The sequence below is a fragment of the Sarcophilus harrisii genome, chromosome 1 (genome assembly GCF_902635505.1).
Source record: "Sarcophilus harrisii chromosome 1, mSarHar1.11, whole genome shotgun sequence".
Lineage (NCBI taxonomy): Eukaryota > Metazoa > Chordata > Mammalia > Dasyuromorphia > Dasyuridae > Sarcophilus > Sarcophilus harrisii.
The window spans coordinates 115,824,023-115,842,435 of NC_045426.1; the positions used below are offsets into that span (position 1 = coordinate 115,824,023).

Consider the following 18,413-nt stretch of genomic DNA (forward strand, 5'->3'; position numbering starts at 1 on the left):
TATGCCAGGGATGTTTTCAATGTTTAGAACATTCATCAGTAAAGAAGCATTTATTAAGTATTTACAGACTGCCAAGCACTATGCTAAGCACTGGGCATACTAAGGAGAAAAAAAGGTTAAAATGCCATCATATTGTCCTGAGGGCATTGAAAATTCTAATAGGCAGACAAAACACAAATAACTAAATATACTAAGATGGATAAAATGCAAATGAGAGACATAGTCAGAATGAAGGCACCAAGAGGAGGAAAAATCCAAGGAAAACTTGGGGAAGGTGGAATTGGAGCTGAGCCCTGAAGGAGGCCATAGAGATGAGGAGGAAGAGCACTCCAGGGATAAAGGAGAAGCCAGAGAAAAGGCATCAAGTCAGGATATAGGATATCATGTCTGAGGAAAACAAAGGAGGCAAGGACAGCAGGATCATAGCCTATATAGAGAGAATAAAAATATAAGAAGACTGTGAAAAGATAGTGAGAGAGAAGGTAGGAAAGAACTTTCAAAGCCAAACAGAACACTTACATGTGATCCTGGACAAATAGAGGACTATAGGTGCTTACTAAGTAGGAAGGTGAGACTTGCAGTCTGGACAAATCCTTTTGAGAGTGGCAAATGGACCAGAAGGGGTAGAGACTCGAAGCAGTGAGACCTAAATAGAGGCTACTTCAGTAGTTCAAGAAAGATAATGAAGGTCTATATCAAGAGAGAAATGTAAGACAAAAAAGAAAAGGATGTAGAAAAAGAGATCATGAAGACTGAAGGAACAAGATATGATAGAATATTATATATGTGGAATAAGTTTCAGAGATGAAGACTGATATCAAGTATAAGCCTGAGTGACTAGAATACTGGCATCCTTAAAAATAACCTCAAAGTTGGAAGTTTTGAGGGACTGAGCTGAGTTAAGATTTGAGGGGAAAGATAATGAAGTAATTTATACATTTAAATTTTAAATATCTGTTGGACATCCACTTTGAAATGTCTACTAGATAGTTGATGGTGTAAAACTCCACATCTAGATGGCAAAGTGGATAGAGCACCAGCCCTGAAGTCAGGAGGACGTGAGTTCAAATCTGATCTCAAACACTTAATACGTCCTAACTGTGCAACCCTGGGCAAGTCACTTAACACCAAGTGCTCCAGCAAAAATAAATAAATAAATGGATAGATAAATGAATGAATGAATGAATAAAAACAAAAGCTAGCTATTATGATTTTTAAAAAATAGGTTGGGTTATTTAATTCTATAAATCGTTCTTATACATATAATGACTTATCCCTGGGATCTGATGAGATCAATAAACAATAAAGCTCTTAAGGAGTAGAGAGTTCAGAAGAAAACCCTAAACAGCCACCATGTGTGAGTATAAGCTGAAGATTGAGCAAAGAAGACTGAAGAATAGTCAGCTGAGAGGAGACTCAGGAGAGAACAGTATAATGAAAGCTTAAAGACAATAGGCCAACAGGAGAAAGGCCAACAATATGAAAGACTACAAAGAGGGAAAGAAGAATGAGGACTTAGAAAAGTTCATTGGATTTGGCAATGAAAAGATCATGTATAATTTTGGACAAAGCAGTTTCATTTGAATGATGAAATCACAAACAAGAATTAGTGAAGGGGTTAAAACCAAATGAGAGGACAGGAAATAGAGATATTTAGAGTAGAAAAGTAACATAATAATACATATCAATTAAAAAACATTTATTAAGAACTTACTATATGCCAAGCACTGTGCTAAACAATGAAGGTACAAAGACAAGCAAAAGACAATCCCCTAAAATGAAGAAATAGAGAAAGCAATGTGCAGAAAAATATATACAAAACAAACTTCATACAGAAAAGATAGGAAATAATTAAAAGAGAAAAGGAACTAAAATTTAAGATGGAAGGCTTCTTATCGAAGGAAGGATTTTAGTAGGAACTTATAGGAAGCCAGGGAAGTTATGGAATCTGAGTGTCCAAGATGGGGAACATCCAGAAAGAATAACTGGAGCCAAGAGATGGAAGATCTTGGTCAGGAATAGCCAGAAGATTAATGTTACTGAAGAGTACTTTTCAGGAACTAAAATATAAGAAGTCAAGAAAAGGAGGAGGGAGCCAAGTTACAACAATATCACAGAGCACTTTTTATGTGTTGCTGAAAGTAGGAGGAAAAGACTAGAGGATACTGTGTGAAGTGATTTAGGAAAATCACTTTATTGACTAAGACAGACTGGAATGAGGAGATATTTAAAGAAAGAATATGCATCAGCAAGCTATTCCAGTAGTCCAAGTGTGAGTAGATGAGGGCCTGCAGTAGTGTGAAGACAGGATCAGAGAAGCTAAGGGGCATATTCAAGAGATACTACAAAAGTGAAATCCTTAAACCTAGGCAATAGTTTGGACATGGAGGGTAAGGGATAGTGAGGGATCCTGAGATAACTCCTAGGTTGTGAGCCTGAGTGGTTGGGAAGAGGGTGCTGTTCTGTACAACTATAGAAAAAGTGTAAAGGAGGCAGGGCAGGGTTTAAAATTAAAGAGAATAGGTTCTGTTTTGGATATGATGAATTGAGATTATGTACTAGACCTTCAGTTTGAGATGTTTGAAAGATAGATGGAGAGGTGAGACTGTCAGCAAGGAAAATGGGGCATGAAATGCAGAGTAAAGAGCTTGCAGATGGTAATTAAATCCATGGGAGCTGATGAGATTCACAAGTGAAATAGTACAGAGGGAGAGGAGAAGGCAGCCCAGGGCTGAATCCTAAAAAACAACAAAGACAGAGAGAATGATCTGGAGAAGGCCCCAAGAAAGGAGACAAAGCAGGAAGGAAAGAGGAGGAAAGGAAGGAGGAAAATCAGAACAAATGGTGTCCTCAAAACTGAATGTATTGAAAGAACAAAAGAGAGAACAGTGTCAAAGGAGACAGAATTAAGAAAAAGCCATTGGATTGCAGTCTATAAGTTGTAGAGAAGGAATCTGACAGCACTGGCAAAACAAATTTGGTCATTTGGGAATTCCTGATTATCAATTAAATCATAGGAACTAAATTCTAGGGACCCTACCTTTAATCTTTTCCATTCATATTCATATTCATGGATTCAATAAAAACACAAATCTAAGATGTGTCTCTGATGAACCTGTCAATATTCTCAGATATGAGTTATCTTTAAACAAGTATTTTCAGCTATATATCTAAGCAGTGTTTTCATGAAATAGGAACTTAATTAATATGGACTAGATTAAGTATATTGTTTTGAAGTACATTTTGTCAAACTAAATGGGACAAAAAACTCATACCCTAAAGTCTGAAACTCAAGATTTCAAGAAATTCAGGATATTCAATAGTCAGATTAGCATTATTTCTAAATACAAAAGTTTTGTATAATGAGACATGAATCATGTTACTCTTTCAATATAAAGTACATATTTGAGGGCTACTTAACCACACAATATTATCAAATGTTTTCATATAATACAGATTTTCTGATTTAAGGATGATTTTATTACAGAAGAATTTAAAGTTCTTTTATCACCAATTAAAGAAATTGAAAATATTAGGAAGGATGTTAAATTCTATTGTTTCATACAGTTGTGTAGAATTTTTCACAAAGTCAAAGCATCTCTCTCTACTAAACACAAGTAGACCGGGAAAGTCACTTAAGTACAAGACTTACCTTCATCACTGGCTGCCTGCTGCTTTACCAGAGTCATTGGTGATCTGGCTGGAGGTTTACTCAGTGGATGGCGCCAACTCTTGGAAGTTTTTGTTTCCCCTTCTCTTCTCTGACTACAAAACTAAAATAAGGAAAAACCAAACAGAATTTAAGTCACATTTACAAATATTGACTTTCATACTGGACAGTAGAAAATTAAGCCAAGAAAAAAATATAATGAATTTCATTTCTTTTACAACTTCTATCTCCCTTTGGGGCATATGAGCTGATGCTTTTTACACTTATGAGGGAAACAGACTTAAAGTAAAAGAAATAAAAATGAAGAATAAAAATTTTCTAGTTTTATTCAATAAGGAATTTTTTCAGGAGCAATTTTATCAAGAAGACATTGAACGTACCTTCCGTTTCATCCTCAAAATACTTACTGAAAGGTGGGTTAAGTTTGTCAGACCCGCAATATACTAACAAGCTCTCAATTTCTCAGAATTCTAAACTAAGCATAAAAAAATTCATAGCTTTCTTTTTTCAAATGAAAGTAGTCAAAATAACTATGTTTATCTTATTCCTATTTTTCATTGGACATCTTGTGGTTCCTTTCATCTTTCCATTGGGGGAATTGCAAAGCTCTTGGAAACCTGTTTCCCATCCTAATATCTATGCCATCCCTGCACAGACAGAAAAACTAATTAACAACACTACAAAAACTGAAGCATGATTTTGCTGCCATGAAACCATTTTAAATTTGTTTCCCAAAACCTTGATCAGGATCTGTTTAAAACTATTTGGTGAAAAGGACAGAATCACTTCAAAAAATATTTGCTAAGAGGTTTGTTTTACAGTAGTAGAATTTTTGAATCCACGTTAGGGCTTAAAATAAGTATTAGATTCAATACATCTCATCATTAGTCCCAGACAAAAAAGAAACACCTGATGATACTTATGAAGAGGTTTTACAATTTTGAATAGAAAAGCAATCAATTGCTTTCTTCAGACAAGAAAAGAGAGGTACATAATGCTTTCCTCTCTATCTGCTGGGGGAAAAAAAGGCAAAGGGAAAAAGAGCTAAATAGGAAATCCATTTTGTCAAATCCATCACAAATGGTAAAAGAAAAGCAGGAATAGAAATTATTCTAATGACCTGAAAGTGAAATGGCTTTTGATAAGGAGTCTATTATACCAATCCAATAAAAATCTGAGAATAATACCAATATGAAAAAGTTGTGGTGGTAGAAAATAGTTTAAAATGAAAACATAAAATACCTAGTTACACCTACATGTTCATATAAAATTTCGTTCAAAATACCTATAAAGTAATTTCTGGTTAACTTTTAGCAATATTTTTTATTGTAATATTTTGTTATTATTGACAATATTGTAACAATATTGTTATATTTTTTATAATTATAAGATTATAAGACCTTGAATGGTCTGTGATCCCTCCAAAACTGCAGACTGAAATCTATCTAAACCCCTCTCATGATCTGTGATTCTTGCCCATGATCTCCCATAACCCCTTCACATGGGGCTGACCCAATGCATAAGGGTAACATCCTCTGGATGACATGTATAACAAAAGAGTACAAATAATATCTGAAAGTCATCCATCACTCTTCTTAATATGACTGCTACTTTTCTGGCCAAACATCTCTATTAGCATCCATTATGTTGATTTTGTTATACAGTTCTTGGTGGGTATTTTTTTTTTTTAATTTTGTATTTTATATTACCTTCAACTTTAATTCTTAGGAGACTATTATATTCTGTAACTCATAGCCATAAAGCAAAATATTGTGTTGTGATTTTTTTAATGGCCTCTTTTTTCAAAAAAGGAAGCTTGGGGATCATTAAAAACACTGAAAACCTTTCCAAAAACAATCTAGGCCATTCTATTCCTTCATTTCAATTATGAGACTATCATTACATTAATTCATATTGACTAGCCACGATATATGTTCTGATGAACCAACTCTGTTGGTTATCCATCCAATACTAGCATAATCTGGAAAATACATACTTTTCGTCAATTTGGTTTTCCTAGTGTGGATAATCTGTGTGCATTCTAGAAATGATTATGGCTATCTTATAAAGAGTTAAGAGCTTTTTAATGTTCGTCCTTGTACATCTATGCTTAGTGAAATGCCTGGGACATTGTAGAAGCATACTAAATGAAGGCTGAAATGAGAGTGTAATGAATCTTATTTAGGAAGCTCTGTAACACTGTAGACCTTAGGGGAATCAACACAGGATAACTGACAAAAGCACTTGAAGAGTAGTATCATCTTTAAGAAATCTCTCTTTCACTTGGATTCTCTTCTTTATCTCTTAAATATGATTAATGGAGAAGTTATGATTGTGGTATAATTAAAAGAGCTCTTGCCTAGATCTTAGGATACCTGAGTTTAATTTCCAGCCCATTCATTTACTAGATGTAAGACTTTAAGTGAGGTCCCTGATCTCCTCATGTTAAAGGAACTGTTTAGATAATGACCTCTAATAAGTTTGAGCTTCAATATTCTATGATTCTTATGAACTATACTACTATCCTATTTGCAGAATACCTATTTGTAGAAAAAGAATGCTTAAAGTACTTATAGAATTTTTAAGGTAGAAGTAATTTGAGAGGAATCATCTAAGCTGACTTGTAGGCAGGCAATATCTCAAATCCAGCTTTTCTTTCTTCCTTTCTTTCTCTCTCCCCACCCCCCACTGTCTCTCTCTTTCTCTGTACATACACATAAACACACACACACACACACACACACACACACACACACATACACACACACACCCCCCTTTCACTGTCTCTCTCCTTCAAGGTTTCGTCTGCTGACTTGCCCAATTACAAATATCTAAAGAACTAAATCTGAAAACTCAGTTATTAAATAAGTTAGCAATATCATACAGTGGTTAAACAACACTGATATGAGATAGAAAGTAAACTTTTAGCAAAGCCAAAAATGGAGATCCTGTTTCTCTAGGACTTTAAGGTTTACAAGGCACTTTCCTTACAAAATCATTATGAGGATGGTAACTGGAGATGTTACAATTTTCATTCCACAGAAGAGGATGTAATAACTTTAAATGGTTAAAAGCCTGGTCTGAAGTCACAGCAAGAATTGCTGAAGCCAGAATTGAAAACAAAATTTTCTAACTCTACATCTCTTCCTAGTGACCCTCAAAGCATAATAAAATAATTATATTTCTTTCCTAACAGTTTAATTTTCCTTTGGTATAAAAAGACAAAGAAAAAGTGTATTGTGTCCTAACGGTGAAAAACAAAAACAAACACAAAAGAATAATGGAAATGCTGGAGTCAATTTTGACTAAATTAAGCCAGTGCTTGACTTAATGAAAAGTATTTGTGTTTTTATTATTTTTCGATATTTCATCTTGTCCCTTAACTGTAATTTCTTACAAAATACAGCTACTTTTATTCCAGACATTTCTTAGAAAGGGAAAATCAAGTTAAAGTGGCCACTCAGCTCATTCTACAGTACCAACATTCATTTTTGCATGCTGTTTTTATTCAAAAATATAAAGTAATTGGCATAGCCAATTACATAATAGCAAAAAAAAAAAAAAAAAAAAACTTACTCTACCTGGAAAAGAAGGAAAAAAGAAAAGCAAATCTATTTAAAGTTCAATGAATAAAATGTAAGGGAACTCGAATCACTGACATTATTAAAAATGACTAAAATAAAGTTTTAAAAATATCAAAAAAATAAACCAAACCCACAGAGAAGCCTGAGATGTTGATTATTATATTTAATAATAAAACTAGGTCCGTTATCATGAAGTTTCTAATAATTAAGGGATCTAGTTTTTAGTATTTTATATAAATTTTATTAGGAACTTTTACAAACAAAAATAACCTATAATTCTCCACTCCAATTCTCTTCTCATCCTTTCAATTTCCAAGCAGAGTTTACATAAATGATATATCATCATACTTTAGTTTACCATCCAGATACTATATTTTTTCCCATTCAATATTTTCATAATTATAAATGGGATTATCATTTTATACACAAGTATTTTTCTTTTTTGCAAGGGATACAATTTTTGGAAACCTCATTCAGCTACTTCTTTTCAAATATACTGGATTAACAATTTTCTAAGTATTTTCCTCAAATGTTGTGACAAGATACAGTACAGATACTGTGAGATACAAAATGACTAAGGCTTGTGATCAAAATAGGAAGTTCCTTAGAGTTTAATATTGATCAGAAAGTGTTAATAATAGATGCAAAGAGTCTACCACAGAATCTCAGCATTGAAAGGATTACAGATGTCATCTAATTCAAACCATACATGGGACAGGAATTCCTCCTACATCCCTATAAATAGAAATCCAGTATCTACTAGAAAAACTTTCAATGACTGATGGAGTACCATTTCTTTACCTTTGTTCAACTCTAATTATTACAAAAGTAAAGCATTTCTGGCTCCTCTACACCTTCAACTCACAGAATGCTATAAAATGTGTCTGTGTCTGTGTCTGTGTCTGTGTCTGTGTGTGTGTCTCTCTCTCTCTCTCCCCCAAACTTCTTTTACTTAATCCCATCTCACTATATATAAAATTCTGCAATTCTATAATAAAGATATACAGTTACAAAAAACGGTGGACCACTATAATGTCATAGAGCCAAATCTACTTGGTACTTAGCCCAGGATCTGATTATTTAAACAACTAGACTTTCCCTTTCCCTCACCTTTATTGCTTGTTAGTAACCACAGAAGTAAATTTAGTAATCATACTCAGTAACTAAAGAGTATGTAAAGGTCTGACATCAGATCTGGATTTCAACTTCATAGATCTAAGCAAGACTAAAGAAGAGATAGGACTGGCAAAAATTCATCTAAAAAACATTAGGGCAAAACAAGGAGAAACAGAACAGATATAGACAGAAGTTAGGACCTACTGGTCCCAAATTCAAAAGGATTCTAGTCAAGACAATAAATTAGGCAGTCAAAATGCCTTAATCCAGAAGAAATACTTCCAAGATTAGAAGGATCATAGAATAAAGAGATCTCAGAAATCATTTCATTCAAACTGTACCTAAACATAAATCCTCTTCCCATCCCCATTAAGAAGTTGGTCAAGCTTCTGCATGAATATCTCAAAAACTGGTTACTTCCTCAGCAACACATATAACATTTTTTGTATGGCTCTAAATTTAGGAAGTTATTCCTTCTCATGTCAAGACAAACACGGTGTTAAACTTCCATTCACGGTTCCTAATTAAATTCTGACCTTTGGAGTCAAATTGAACAATCTTCCCTTGACATCTTTCAAATTCTGAAAAACAACTATCACATATTCCATGCATACAGATGTCTTCTCCAGGCAGAGGCAATTGGGGTTAAGTGACTTTCCCAGGCTCACATAGCAAGGCTGGTGTTCTACCCACCATACCAACTAGCTAGCCTCCAATGAGTCTTCTTTATTACACATGTTACTCAAATTGTCTAGTTTCTGTACTGTGGCTAAATTCTCAAAAATTTTCTTTTACTTGAAACTCCCAAATATTTCACATGAAGACTATTTCTCTCCAAATTCTACCCACAGTGAAGATGCTGCTTATGCAGCTCTTGAATCATACCAACAAAATAAGGGAAGTGAAAAGCTCAAAGAGCAGCATTTCTTTCTTTGTATCGCTAGCACTGAGTATTGTATCTGGAACATAGCAAGAACTTAATACATGGTTGACCTGGTTCGTTGTTGATTTCAAAAAATCAGAATTAGCAACATTAGCATTCAGGAATAACTTAGATTAGTCTTGAAAGTGAGACAAAGACTTCTTGCTTTGTGACCCCTTTTACTTTGCTTAGTATAATATCTGGACCTGCAGTTACCCTATGTAATCTAAAGAAATGAGACTAATTGGAATCTGTCAGAGGTAGAAACAAAAGAAATACAGTAAATTAAACACTTCTCTGCTTGTCAGTGGCAAATAAATTAGGATAACTAAGTAGATTTCCTACAATGAGCAAAGGACTCAATCATTCTAGAAAAGATGCCATGAAAACAATGGTTACCTTTTACACTATGCCCACAGAAAATAACTTTACTAATAATTTTTCATTTATCCAGCACTGTCAGTGAAGAAGTGTTTGCTAAAAATAATAAAGCAAATCTATTTATATGCACCAAAATTATTAGTAGCTAGATGATATAGGGCATGAAGTAATGGATCTGCAGTGCACATTTACTAGAAATGTGACCCCAGGCAACTTGTGTCACAGATATGTTTCTCAATTTCCTCATCTGTAAAATAGAGGATTTAGATTCAGGGGCATCTGGGGTGCTTTCTAATCCTAATTCTATAGTCTTATGATACTATTTCATTTCAACAAGTTTACCTTACTTAAATTTTTCAAAACTGTAACATATAACTTCTTGCCTTTTTAATCAGAGACACAATACAATTTGATCTCTTATTGATAATTCTGTGTAAGTATTAATTAGGACATAAATTACTAGAATTTGTTGCAACAATGATGCCTTCTTTAAGGATGACTGAAATGTAAGGAACTTCTTGCTTCTAAATCAAATTACTGCGGATACATATTGGTAGTTATAGATTTACTCTCTAATTTTTCTTTCCACTCTTTTGATGCCAACATGACATTTTCCCTAAGAATCCCTTCTAGCCCAGCCTCTCAATTCATGCCCTTCTAATATCCTGTGGATTAAGAAACCAGATAACCAAAGTTTTTGTATTAAATTAGAGAAAGAAATTTTTAAATGAAATCCTAAAGACCTTTTTAAGAAAATAAAATATATTGGAGTTAGTGCTTACTCTTTTCAGAAACTACTTCAGGGGAGGGAGAAGGAAAAGGGGGACACTACTTCACTTTCCTTTATTTCAGATTCAGATTCAGAATAAATAATTAAATATCAATTAAAATTGATATTAACATGAGTGAGTCTCTAACGTTCAAATAAAGACATCACATGTAAGATATATATCAGAAATTACCTTGTATTTGGACTCAAAAATATACTTAAAAGTTCCTAGAATTTTCTAATCATGCATGTTCAAATTTAGGCAGGAAACAGCAGAAGGCAAGCTCCCTTAAGACAGAGACTTTAATATTTGTCTTTTCAGTCCTCAGTACCTACTATAATGACTGATGCTTAGAAGAAATATGAGTACTTGATAAATATAATTTAATTAAACCATTACTTATTTAGCCCAGTTTTCACTTATAAAATATTTATACTATCATATCTCACAGAATTACGACAATCAAATGAAATAAATTATATAAAGTATATAAAGCAAAAATATAAAAAAATTCAACTATATTTATTAAAAGAATATATTCCTATATAATATAGCCTGTTAAGTTATTAAAACATTTTATGAAATATGTATATAAAATTGCCAAGAAAACAGGCTTGAAGAGAAAAAAAAAAGAATGATATTCGTATATTATACCCAAAAAAAGAAAAAAAAGAGACTGTCTACTTTACTCTGTTCACTTTTAGAACTTGCTGTGAGTTAAAAAAGGATTATCATTTTAACATATAATGGTCCTCAAAGCAAATTCTTTCAGATACTCAAATCCAGGCTACTGCAACAGTAGTAAGAAAACCATACCTCTTGTGGCTCTCATTTTTGATGAAGTGCTGGAGACAAGAGGTTCAAGCTACAACAATTTTGTGAAATTTCCTCTTTATTCAAGGGCTTCAATAACTACAATCTACATGCATTTACATGAATGAGAGAAAATGCTGATATTTCACAAATAGAATTGGGACAGTCCCCAAGACTGACTATACAATAATAATAGTGGGAATATTTGTTGTAAGGATTTTACACATACATGGTCAATGTCTGGAGATGGTTTCACAGGGGAAAAACAAGTGTTACTGGGGCATGTTCATTTATTTAAATATACTTTTATAATTTAAAACTGCACCATAATTGCTATTAAAAAATGCCTACAAGTAATCTATATAAATTACATACAAACACACATAAGAAATGTTAAATACTCCAAAAGATTAATTTGTAAATCCTGTCTATACTCTAGGATGTTTATTCCCTACTACTCACTCTCAACTTTCTTCACTTCCTTATAAACTTGTTTCTACCCGTGTTATTATACTGAAATTACTCTTTGAATGGTCAACTGTCATATTATCTAATTACTTTCTTGCTGTAAACGACCACTTTTTAACTGTAAGGAAGAAAGTACAGGATTTGGAATAAGAAAAGATCTGAGACTGGATCTTAAGTCTAACAAACATTTAATAGTTCTGTGACCATGAAAGAGTTAGTTAATTTATCTATACTTATGTATTTTAAGCCACAAAAAAGGGAGGATAAGACCGATTTTTATATTAAGATTTTACAACTGCTTTACATACATTACTACTAAAGCAATTATTATTCCCATTTAACAAATGAGAAGAATGAAGAATAAGAAATTAGAGACAAAGATATATGTCTAAGGGAAAATAGTCACCAGTCCTCTGACTATAATGTGGAATGTTTTCCATACCAAACTCTGCCATTTCACATGAAAAAATAATGTTCTAATTTTTTGTACTTGGGCCCAGCATCAAAGAAAGATTTTTTGTTAACTAAAGACATATATAATAAAAAGCATTTGAAACCATTTCTTATGAAATGATGGATAATAAAAGACTAAAAAGGCTCACAACAACCTAAAGCACTGTCTAGTAAGAGAGATATAGTTATTTAGAAAAAAATCAGAGGATGAAGTTGGAAGCTATGTAAAAGCAGATTTATCAAAAGAATGGCTGCCTCATAAAGAAGGTTGACTGACCATCATAGATGTTATATCTTATAGAAAGAAATCTTGCAGTAGAGGGGAGGTTAGATTAGATGACTTTGGTCTCTTTTAATTCTGAGTCTATGTTTCTAAATTCTATGAAAAGGAGGAGAAAGAAAAGGAAGAGAAATATGGCAGTGTAAACCACAGATCAATAAGATAAAGTTTTTAACCTGAAAATGCAAATAGTAAAGTTTGCTGAATATAATGTATAAACCTGTTCATTTTATGAGCAACTTAATTGAAAAACAAATCAACTCGCACAGTATTTTTAAGAAAGAAAAGCCATATCTGGCATCTGAACTAAGAGGTCATTTTTTTCAGTGTTGATAATTTCCCTATGACTCAGTTTTAGACTGTAACCATGACTTTCCATAGTTGAAAAAAATAATCATAAACTGGTAATTAAATGTCTGATGAATAGTCTCTGAATTAACAAGACCAAACACCAGACATAAGTAAGATATACAATCTGTCTCTGGGCTGATACTCAAAAGTCTTTACAGCTTGATAGATAAAACCTGCTAGAACTTTTGTACCATTAGCACGGTCTTCAAAAATCCAGGGTAATGCACATGCCAAAATATGGAGCATCATATATAAAACATTTTGGGAGCCCTATGTCATTATATATAGTTATTTTTTTTTTCTTTCTTTTCTGAGGCAACTGTGGTTAAGTGACTTTCGCAGGGTCACACAGCTAGGAAATATTAGGTATCTGAAGCCAGATTTGAACTCTGGTCCTCCTGACATCAGGGGTGTCCATCCACTCCAACACCTAGCTATCTCAACAGAGCAATTATTAAATGGCTCTTTCATAGGGAGCTGAGAAAGGAAGAAGTAAGTAGATATGGCCCTAAGCTCTTGTGCCACCGAAAACTGGTAAACCAAGGAATAATAGTTTTGGCTGCTATTCCCTAAAGACTGGCTAGATTTCATAATAACTAGGGGAGAAATGTTGATATTCATTCTAAATTTATTACAATTTTGATAAAAACCCCACCTCCAAGCTAAAGAAATTTAATTAAGGGAGGAGCGCTTTTTCACATCTGGCTTCGTACTATATTGCCAGATAGGAAACAACATGATATACTACACACAGGTCTGACTTCTGGCTCTGTTTCTTACTACTTGTGTGACCTCGGTTACCTCTCTGGGTAACAGTTTTCTCTTCTTAAAAATAAGGATTTTGGACTAAGTAAACTCAAAGGTGTCAACCCTGAAATCACCAAAACATGTAATTTTTAGCTGGTAAAAACAAAAAAGGGAAAAAAGGTGGAAAGGCTAAAAGAAGAGAAAATATAAAACACAAAGTAATTTATTAGAAGTGCCGCAAATAATGGTTTGCTTTGCTAGGGGTCAGACAAAAAAACAAAAGAGGTAGTGGGGAAGGGGAGGAAGAGAGCCTGCATGTTTGGAAGGAGAGCAAAAGCTGAATTGATATTAAAATTCTTTACTTAAAATTTCCTCAGTTTTATGCCCTTGTAGAAATTGTTCAAAGGGCAACGCCTAGCAAAGTAGGCACTTGATAAATATTTGTTGAATAGAAGTGAAATTAGGCAACAGCTATAAAATATAATTATCAAAATAAGAGAATGTTTCCAACTTTATGAGCATAACAAAATCAGTGCTACTTAGAGCAATTAATTTCCCTCAATCTATGGTAATATAATTAATATGCTATTCACACTACAAATAGAAAATCCTTAATTATTTCAAGACCTGAAAATATTTGATAAAAATATATTTCAGACATTTCAGAAATGTCTCACTAGATTATAAATGCAGTAAAAGCAGAGAATTTTCCACATACACTTGGAATTTTCAAGCCATTTCTTTCTCCTTTGGTTACAGCTGGGATTTCTCCCGGTTCTAAGCCACTTTCACTGCTTTCTAGGTCACTGTCATCTTCTTCGGTGGAGATGCTACTACTTTCTTCTTTTTCCAGGCTCTCGGCTTCAGAAGAGACAGACTCACATGACTTTGGTCGTGAAACAGTCTGCTCACATTCTCTCTCAGATTTCAAATTGTCTTCTTTTATACATCCCAAAGAGAGAGGCATAGAGGCAGAAGATTCCATGGGATCAGAAGCAGCAATAGTGGAATTCACTTTCTCATCCTCAGGTTTTATTTCCGGCTTTACAGAATCAGGGTAGAAAGATGTGCTTAAGCCACTTCTTTCTGGAGAAGAAAAAAACATGGGTTATTAATAAAGTTTGTACTGTGTCATTATCATATAATATTTTTATACAATTAAGTACTGAATATCAATTTCACAATTGCTCTTGGTTTTGTCAAAATTAGTGATCCTTTCAGTAAACAATCTTGCATAAGCCAAGAAGAAAAGATTGGAACAATCCATATTTAATCAATTGATCAATTAAGTAAATGGCAAGTTGTCTGTGGTTACTAAGCTTTTAATGTTAAATTTATTATTATATAAAACATAGTAATAAATAAAAAACTAAAGAGGTGAAAGACTTAAAGGATTGAGAAATTTGAAAATCACTGAAGATAGTATTACTCTTGTGGCACTAATTTTGTAGATTTTTATTTTGTCCTCAGATTTGGGTAAGCAACAAAGACACATAATTCAGATCTCTAGACTAGAAACCATCACTTGTCCTTATTATTCATAGATGGTGTTAGTATTTGTTAGAGAGGAGAAAAAAATAGAAATATTATGCTCAAAAAATAGTACAGCACAAAAAAGGATCTCCTAGAAATGATTCCCAAAGCTATCACAGTAACAATTTATCATTTTATATTTCAATAGGGCATTGAGATCCATAGACAAATACATTTTTTCCTAAACATTAATCCAAAGAACTATCAAAACTGCTCAACCTAGAAAATGAAGACAAACAGTGTAGATAAAGGCATAAAGGACCAGGAACACATTTCCTACAAATGTCCTGAAAAACAGCAATAATATTTTACCTGTGTACTTATCCCAACTTTTCTTCTTTTTTCTCAGTTTCCTCTTTCTTCTTTCATTTCTTTCTCTCTTCCTCCCTCCCTCCCTTTCATTTCCATGCATACATACAGTCTCTACTGCCATCCTGAGTTAGTATAATTCAGTGGCAGAAAGTGTTAAATTTGGAGTAAAAGAAACAGGATTCAAATCCTAGCTCTATCAATGGATTTTATGTATTTATTTAAGTGAGGTCACTTAATTTATTCAACTATAGGAAACTGAGCCACAGATTCCTCAGGTTAATTAGGAAGCAAGGCAATACCAGCCTCCCTTTCTCTTCTCATTCTAGGATCCCATAATTCTATGATATTGCTGCCCCACACGAAGCTACTGTGGATCACATATCAGAAGAATAAGCACAAAATCATTCTGCATGACACAGCCCAGAGAGCTGGCCAATTCTGGCAGAGGGGTGAAAACCTCCTTTGGCATGGCAATAATTTGGATGGCAGTGGTTCATGACAATCATGTTTGGCCGTTCGATAATGAAGAAATCAGAATATTTGTTTAAAACATTGTATTCCCTTTCTGAGGTCTTCTAATTAGACAGTATTTACAATTCTCTAAAACAGTCTTACATCTGTTAAAAAAACAAGTCTCATTCAAAAGCAGTCCCATGCCCTAGTAAGTGATTTAAAAATCACAATGACAAAGTCTAAAAAATTTATCCTTATATGGAACTCTGAGCTCTAATGCTTATCAGCTATGACATGAATGATCTTTCTCATCTAAATAAATGAAGATACTTACACTACTTAAAACTCTCAGAATGATTTATGAAAAAAAGCTATGTGTATCCTTTAAAGTTCTATATAAAAATGAACAATTATCATAAGTAAGAAATAATGTTATAAAAAGGAAGAAAGCCAAATATTGAGTTATATTGGAGTAAGTTTACTCACAATTTGCATTTACAAAAAATCCATGAAATTAGGATTGCCATTTGACTATATTTCTTCATTATGTTCAAACTGAAATTCAGTAAATTACAAAATTTGGAAGCTAAGAAATTATTTTTAAAAACTCACCCAAAACACTGATACATTGTTGGTGGAATTGTGAATACATCCACCCATTCTGGAGAGCGATTTGGAACTATGCTCAAAAAGTGATTAAACTGTGCATACCCTTTGATCCAGCAGTGTTACTACTGGGCTTATACCCCAAAGAGATACTAAAGAAGGGAAAGGGACCCGTATGTGCAAGAATGTTTGTGGCAGCCCTCTTTGTAGTGGCCAGAAACTGGAAAGTGAGTGGATGCCCATCAATTGGAGAATAGGAAATTGGAGAATAAATTGTGGTATATGAATGTTATGGAATATTATTGTTCTGTAAGAAATGACCAGCAGGCTGATTTCAGAAAGGCCTGGAGAGACTTACATGAACTGATGCTGAGTGAAATGAGCAGAACCAGGAGATCATTATACTTCAACAACAATACTATTATGATGATCAATCCTGATGGACGTGGCCCTCTTCAACAATGAGATAAACCAAATCAGTTCCAATGGAGCAGTAATGAACTGAACCAGCTGCACCCAGCCAAAGAACTCTGGGAGATAAATGTGAACCACTATATAGAATTCCCAATCCCTCTATTTTTGTTCATCTGCATTTTTGATGTCCTTCACAGGCTAATTGTACACTATTTCAAAGTCTGATTCTTTTTGTACAGCAAAATAACTGTATGGACATGTATACATATATTGTATTTAACATATACTTCAATATATTTAACATGTTTTGGTCAACCTGCCTTCTGGGGGAGGGGGTGGGAGAAAGAAGGGGAAAAGTTGGAGCAAAAGTTTTGCAATTGTCAATGTTGAAAAACTACCCAATGCACAAAAAGCTATAATAAAAAAATAAATAAAATAAAAACTCGCCCAAAGGAAAAAATAAGAAGACATGTCCCGTTTAAAGAGTGAGAGGTGAGGGCTGGCAGATGGAGGGGAGTGATAAATACTTTCCCAACTTTTCAAGAAGTTTGGTTGATTTAAGAAAGTAGGATTAAAGTACAAGAACAACACATAGTTCTATGTAAGTGGATGATATCATTTGCTTTACTGATTCCTTATGTAGTTTGCTATTTTATTTCTACTCAAAGTTTCATCAGAAGATTGTTGGGTACTATATGGTGGTACATTTTGCTATAAAATGAAAAACATTACCTGTTTAAAAAAAAAAAAAGACTAAAATCTATTATTTGTAAAGACACATACAGGTCAATAAAATCATAGATCTTTGCAGTAGTTTACATTTTAAGTTCCAACCCACTGAAGGAGTTAATATTCATAAGAAATAAATAGATAAAATCTGGGGTCAAAGTATTGAAGCAAATGTTAAATAATAAAGTGTCATTATTTATTTATTTTGTTCATAAGTCTACTTTATGAAAGTGGTTATGTTTCTAATGCTTAATGACTTCATTTTTCATGCTTTTTTACGTTTCTTCTTATAACTTCAAAACAGAATTTACTAAATATTCCATTTGCAACACTACAATATCTAATCATCATAATAATAATCAAGAGACTTTCAACTTATAAGTGAAATAGCAGTCTGTATCTTACCTGAGACTTTAATATTATCCAATAAATTCTGATCCACTTGCATCCTTTTAATCATGCTTTCTTCCCCAGAACGCACTGCTGTATTTACCAACTCCTTGTTTTCTGCTGACTTTTCATTGATCTTCAAGCCATCTGTTGTTGCTTCAATGGCTACAATTTCTGTACCGACTGCCATGGCTGATGTTCTCTCATCCTCTGGAGTTTTAAGTTTTTTAGATCGAGATCTGGTATGCTGGAGGCTGTTACAAGAGATATTGCTGTCAAAGCAGAATGGCTGTCATAAATAAGAGAAAATGCCTACCAATATAAAATATCCCTTCCAACTCCCTAAATTGGCAAAGGAAAAATATTTGATGTTTCTTGCTTTATGCTAATAGATGTCTGTTAGTTTATTAAATAAATAACT

At 33.4% G+C, this 18,413-nt stretch overlaps 1 protein-coding gene across 13 annotated transcripts in view; it reads right to left on the reverse strand.

The window, feature by feature from the left end:
• The window catches only part of KDM4C (lysine demethylase 4C), a 437,501-nt gene that overhangs the window by 194,196 nt on the left and 224,892 nt on the right, over window positions 1–18,413 (reverse strand). For 12 of the 13 annotated variants that reach the window (XR_004233267.1, XM_012543361.3, XM_012543360.3 and 9 more), the window contains 3 exons: window positions 18,008–18,264; window positions 14,274–14,641; window positions 3,653–3,773 (listed from right to left, as the gene is read on the reverse strand). Coding sequence is in view for 12 of the 13 variants with exons in the window: in XM_012543361.3 (XP_012398815.1) it covers window positions 3,653–3,773; window positions 14,274–14,641; window positions 18,008–18,264 (746 nt within the window). In the remaining variant the exon portion in view is untranslated. The remainder of the gene's footprint in view (window positions 1–3,652; window positions 3,774–14,273; window positions 14,642–18,007; window positions 18,265–18,413) is intronic. The other variant, XM_023497918.2, reaches the window with a different exon arrangement.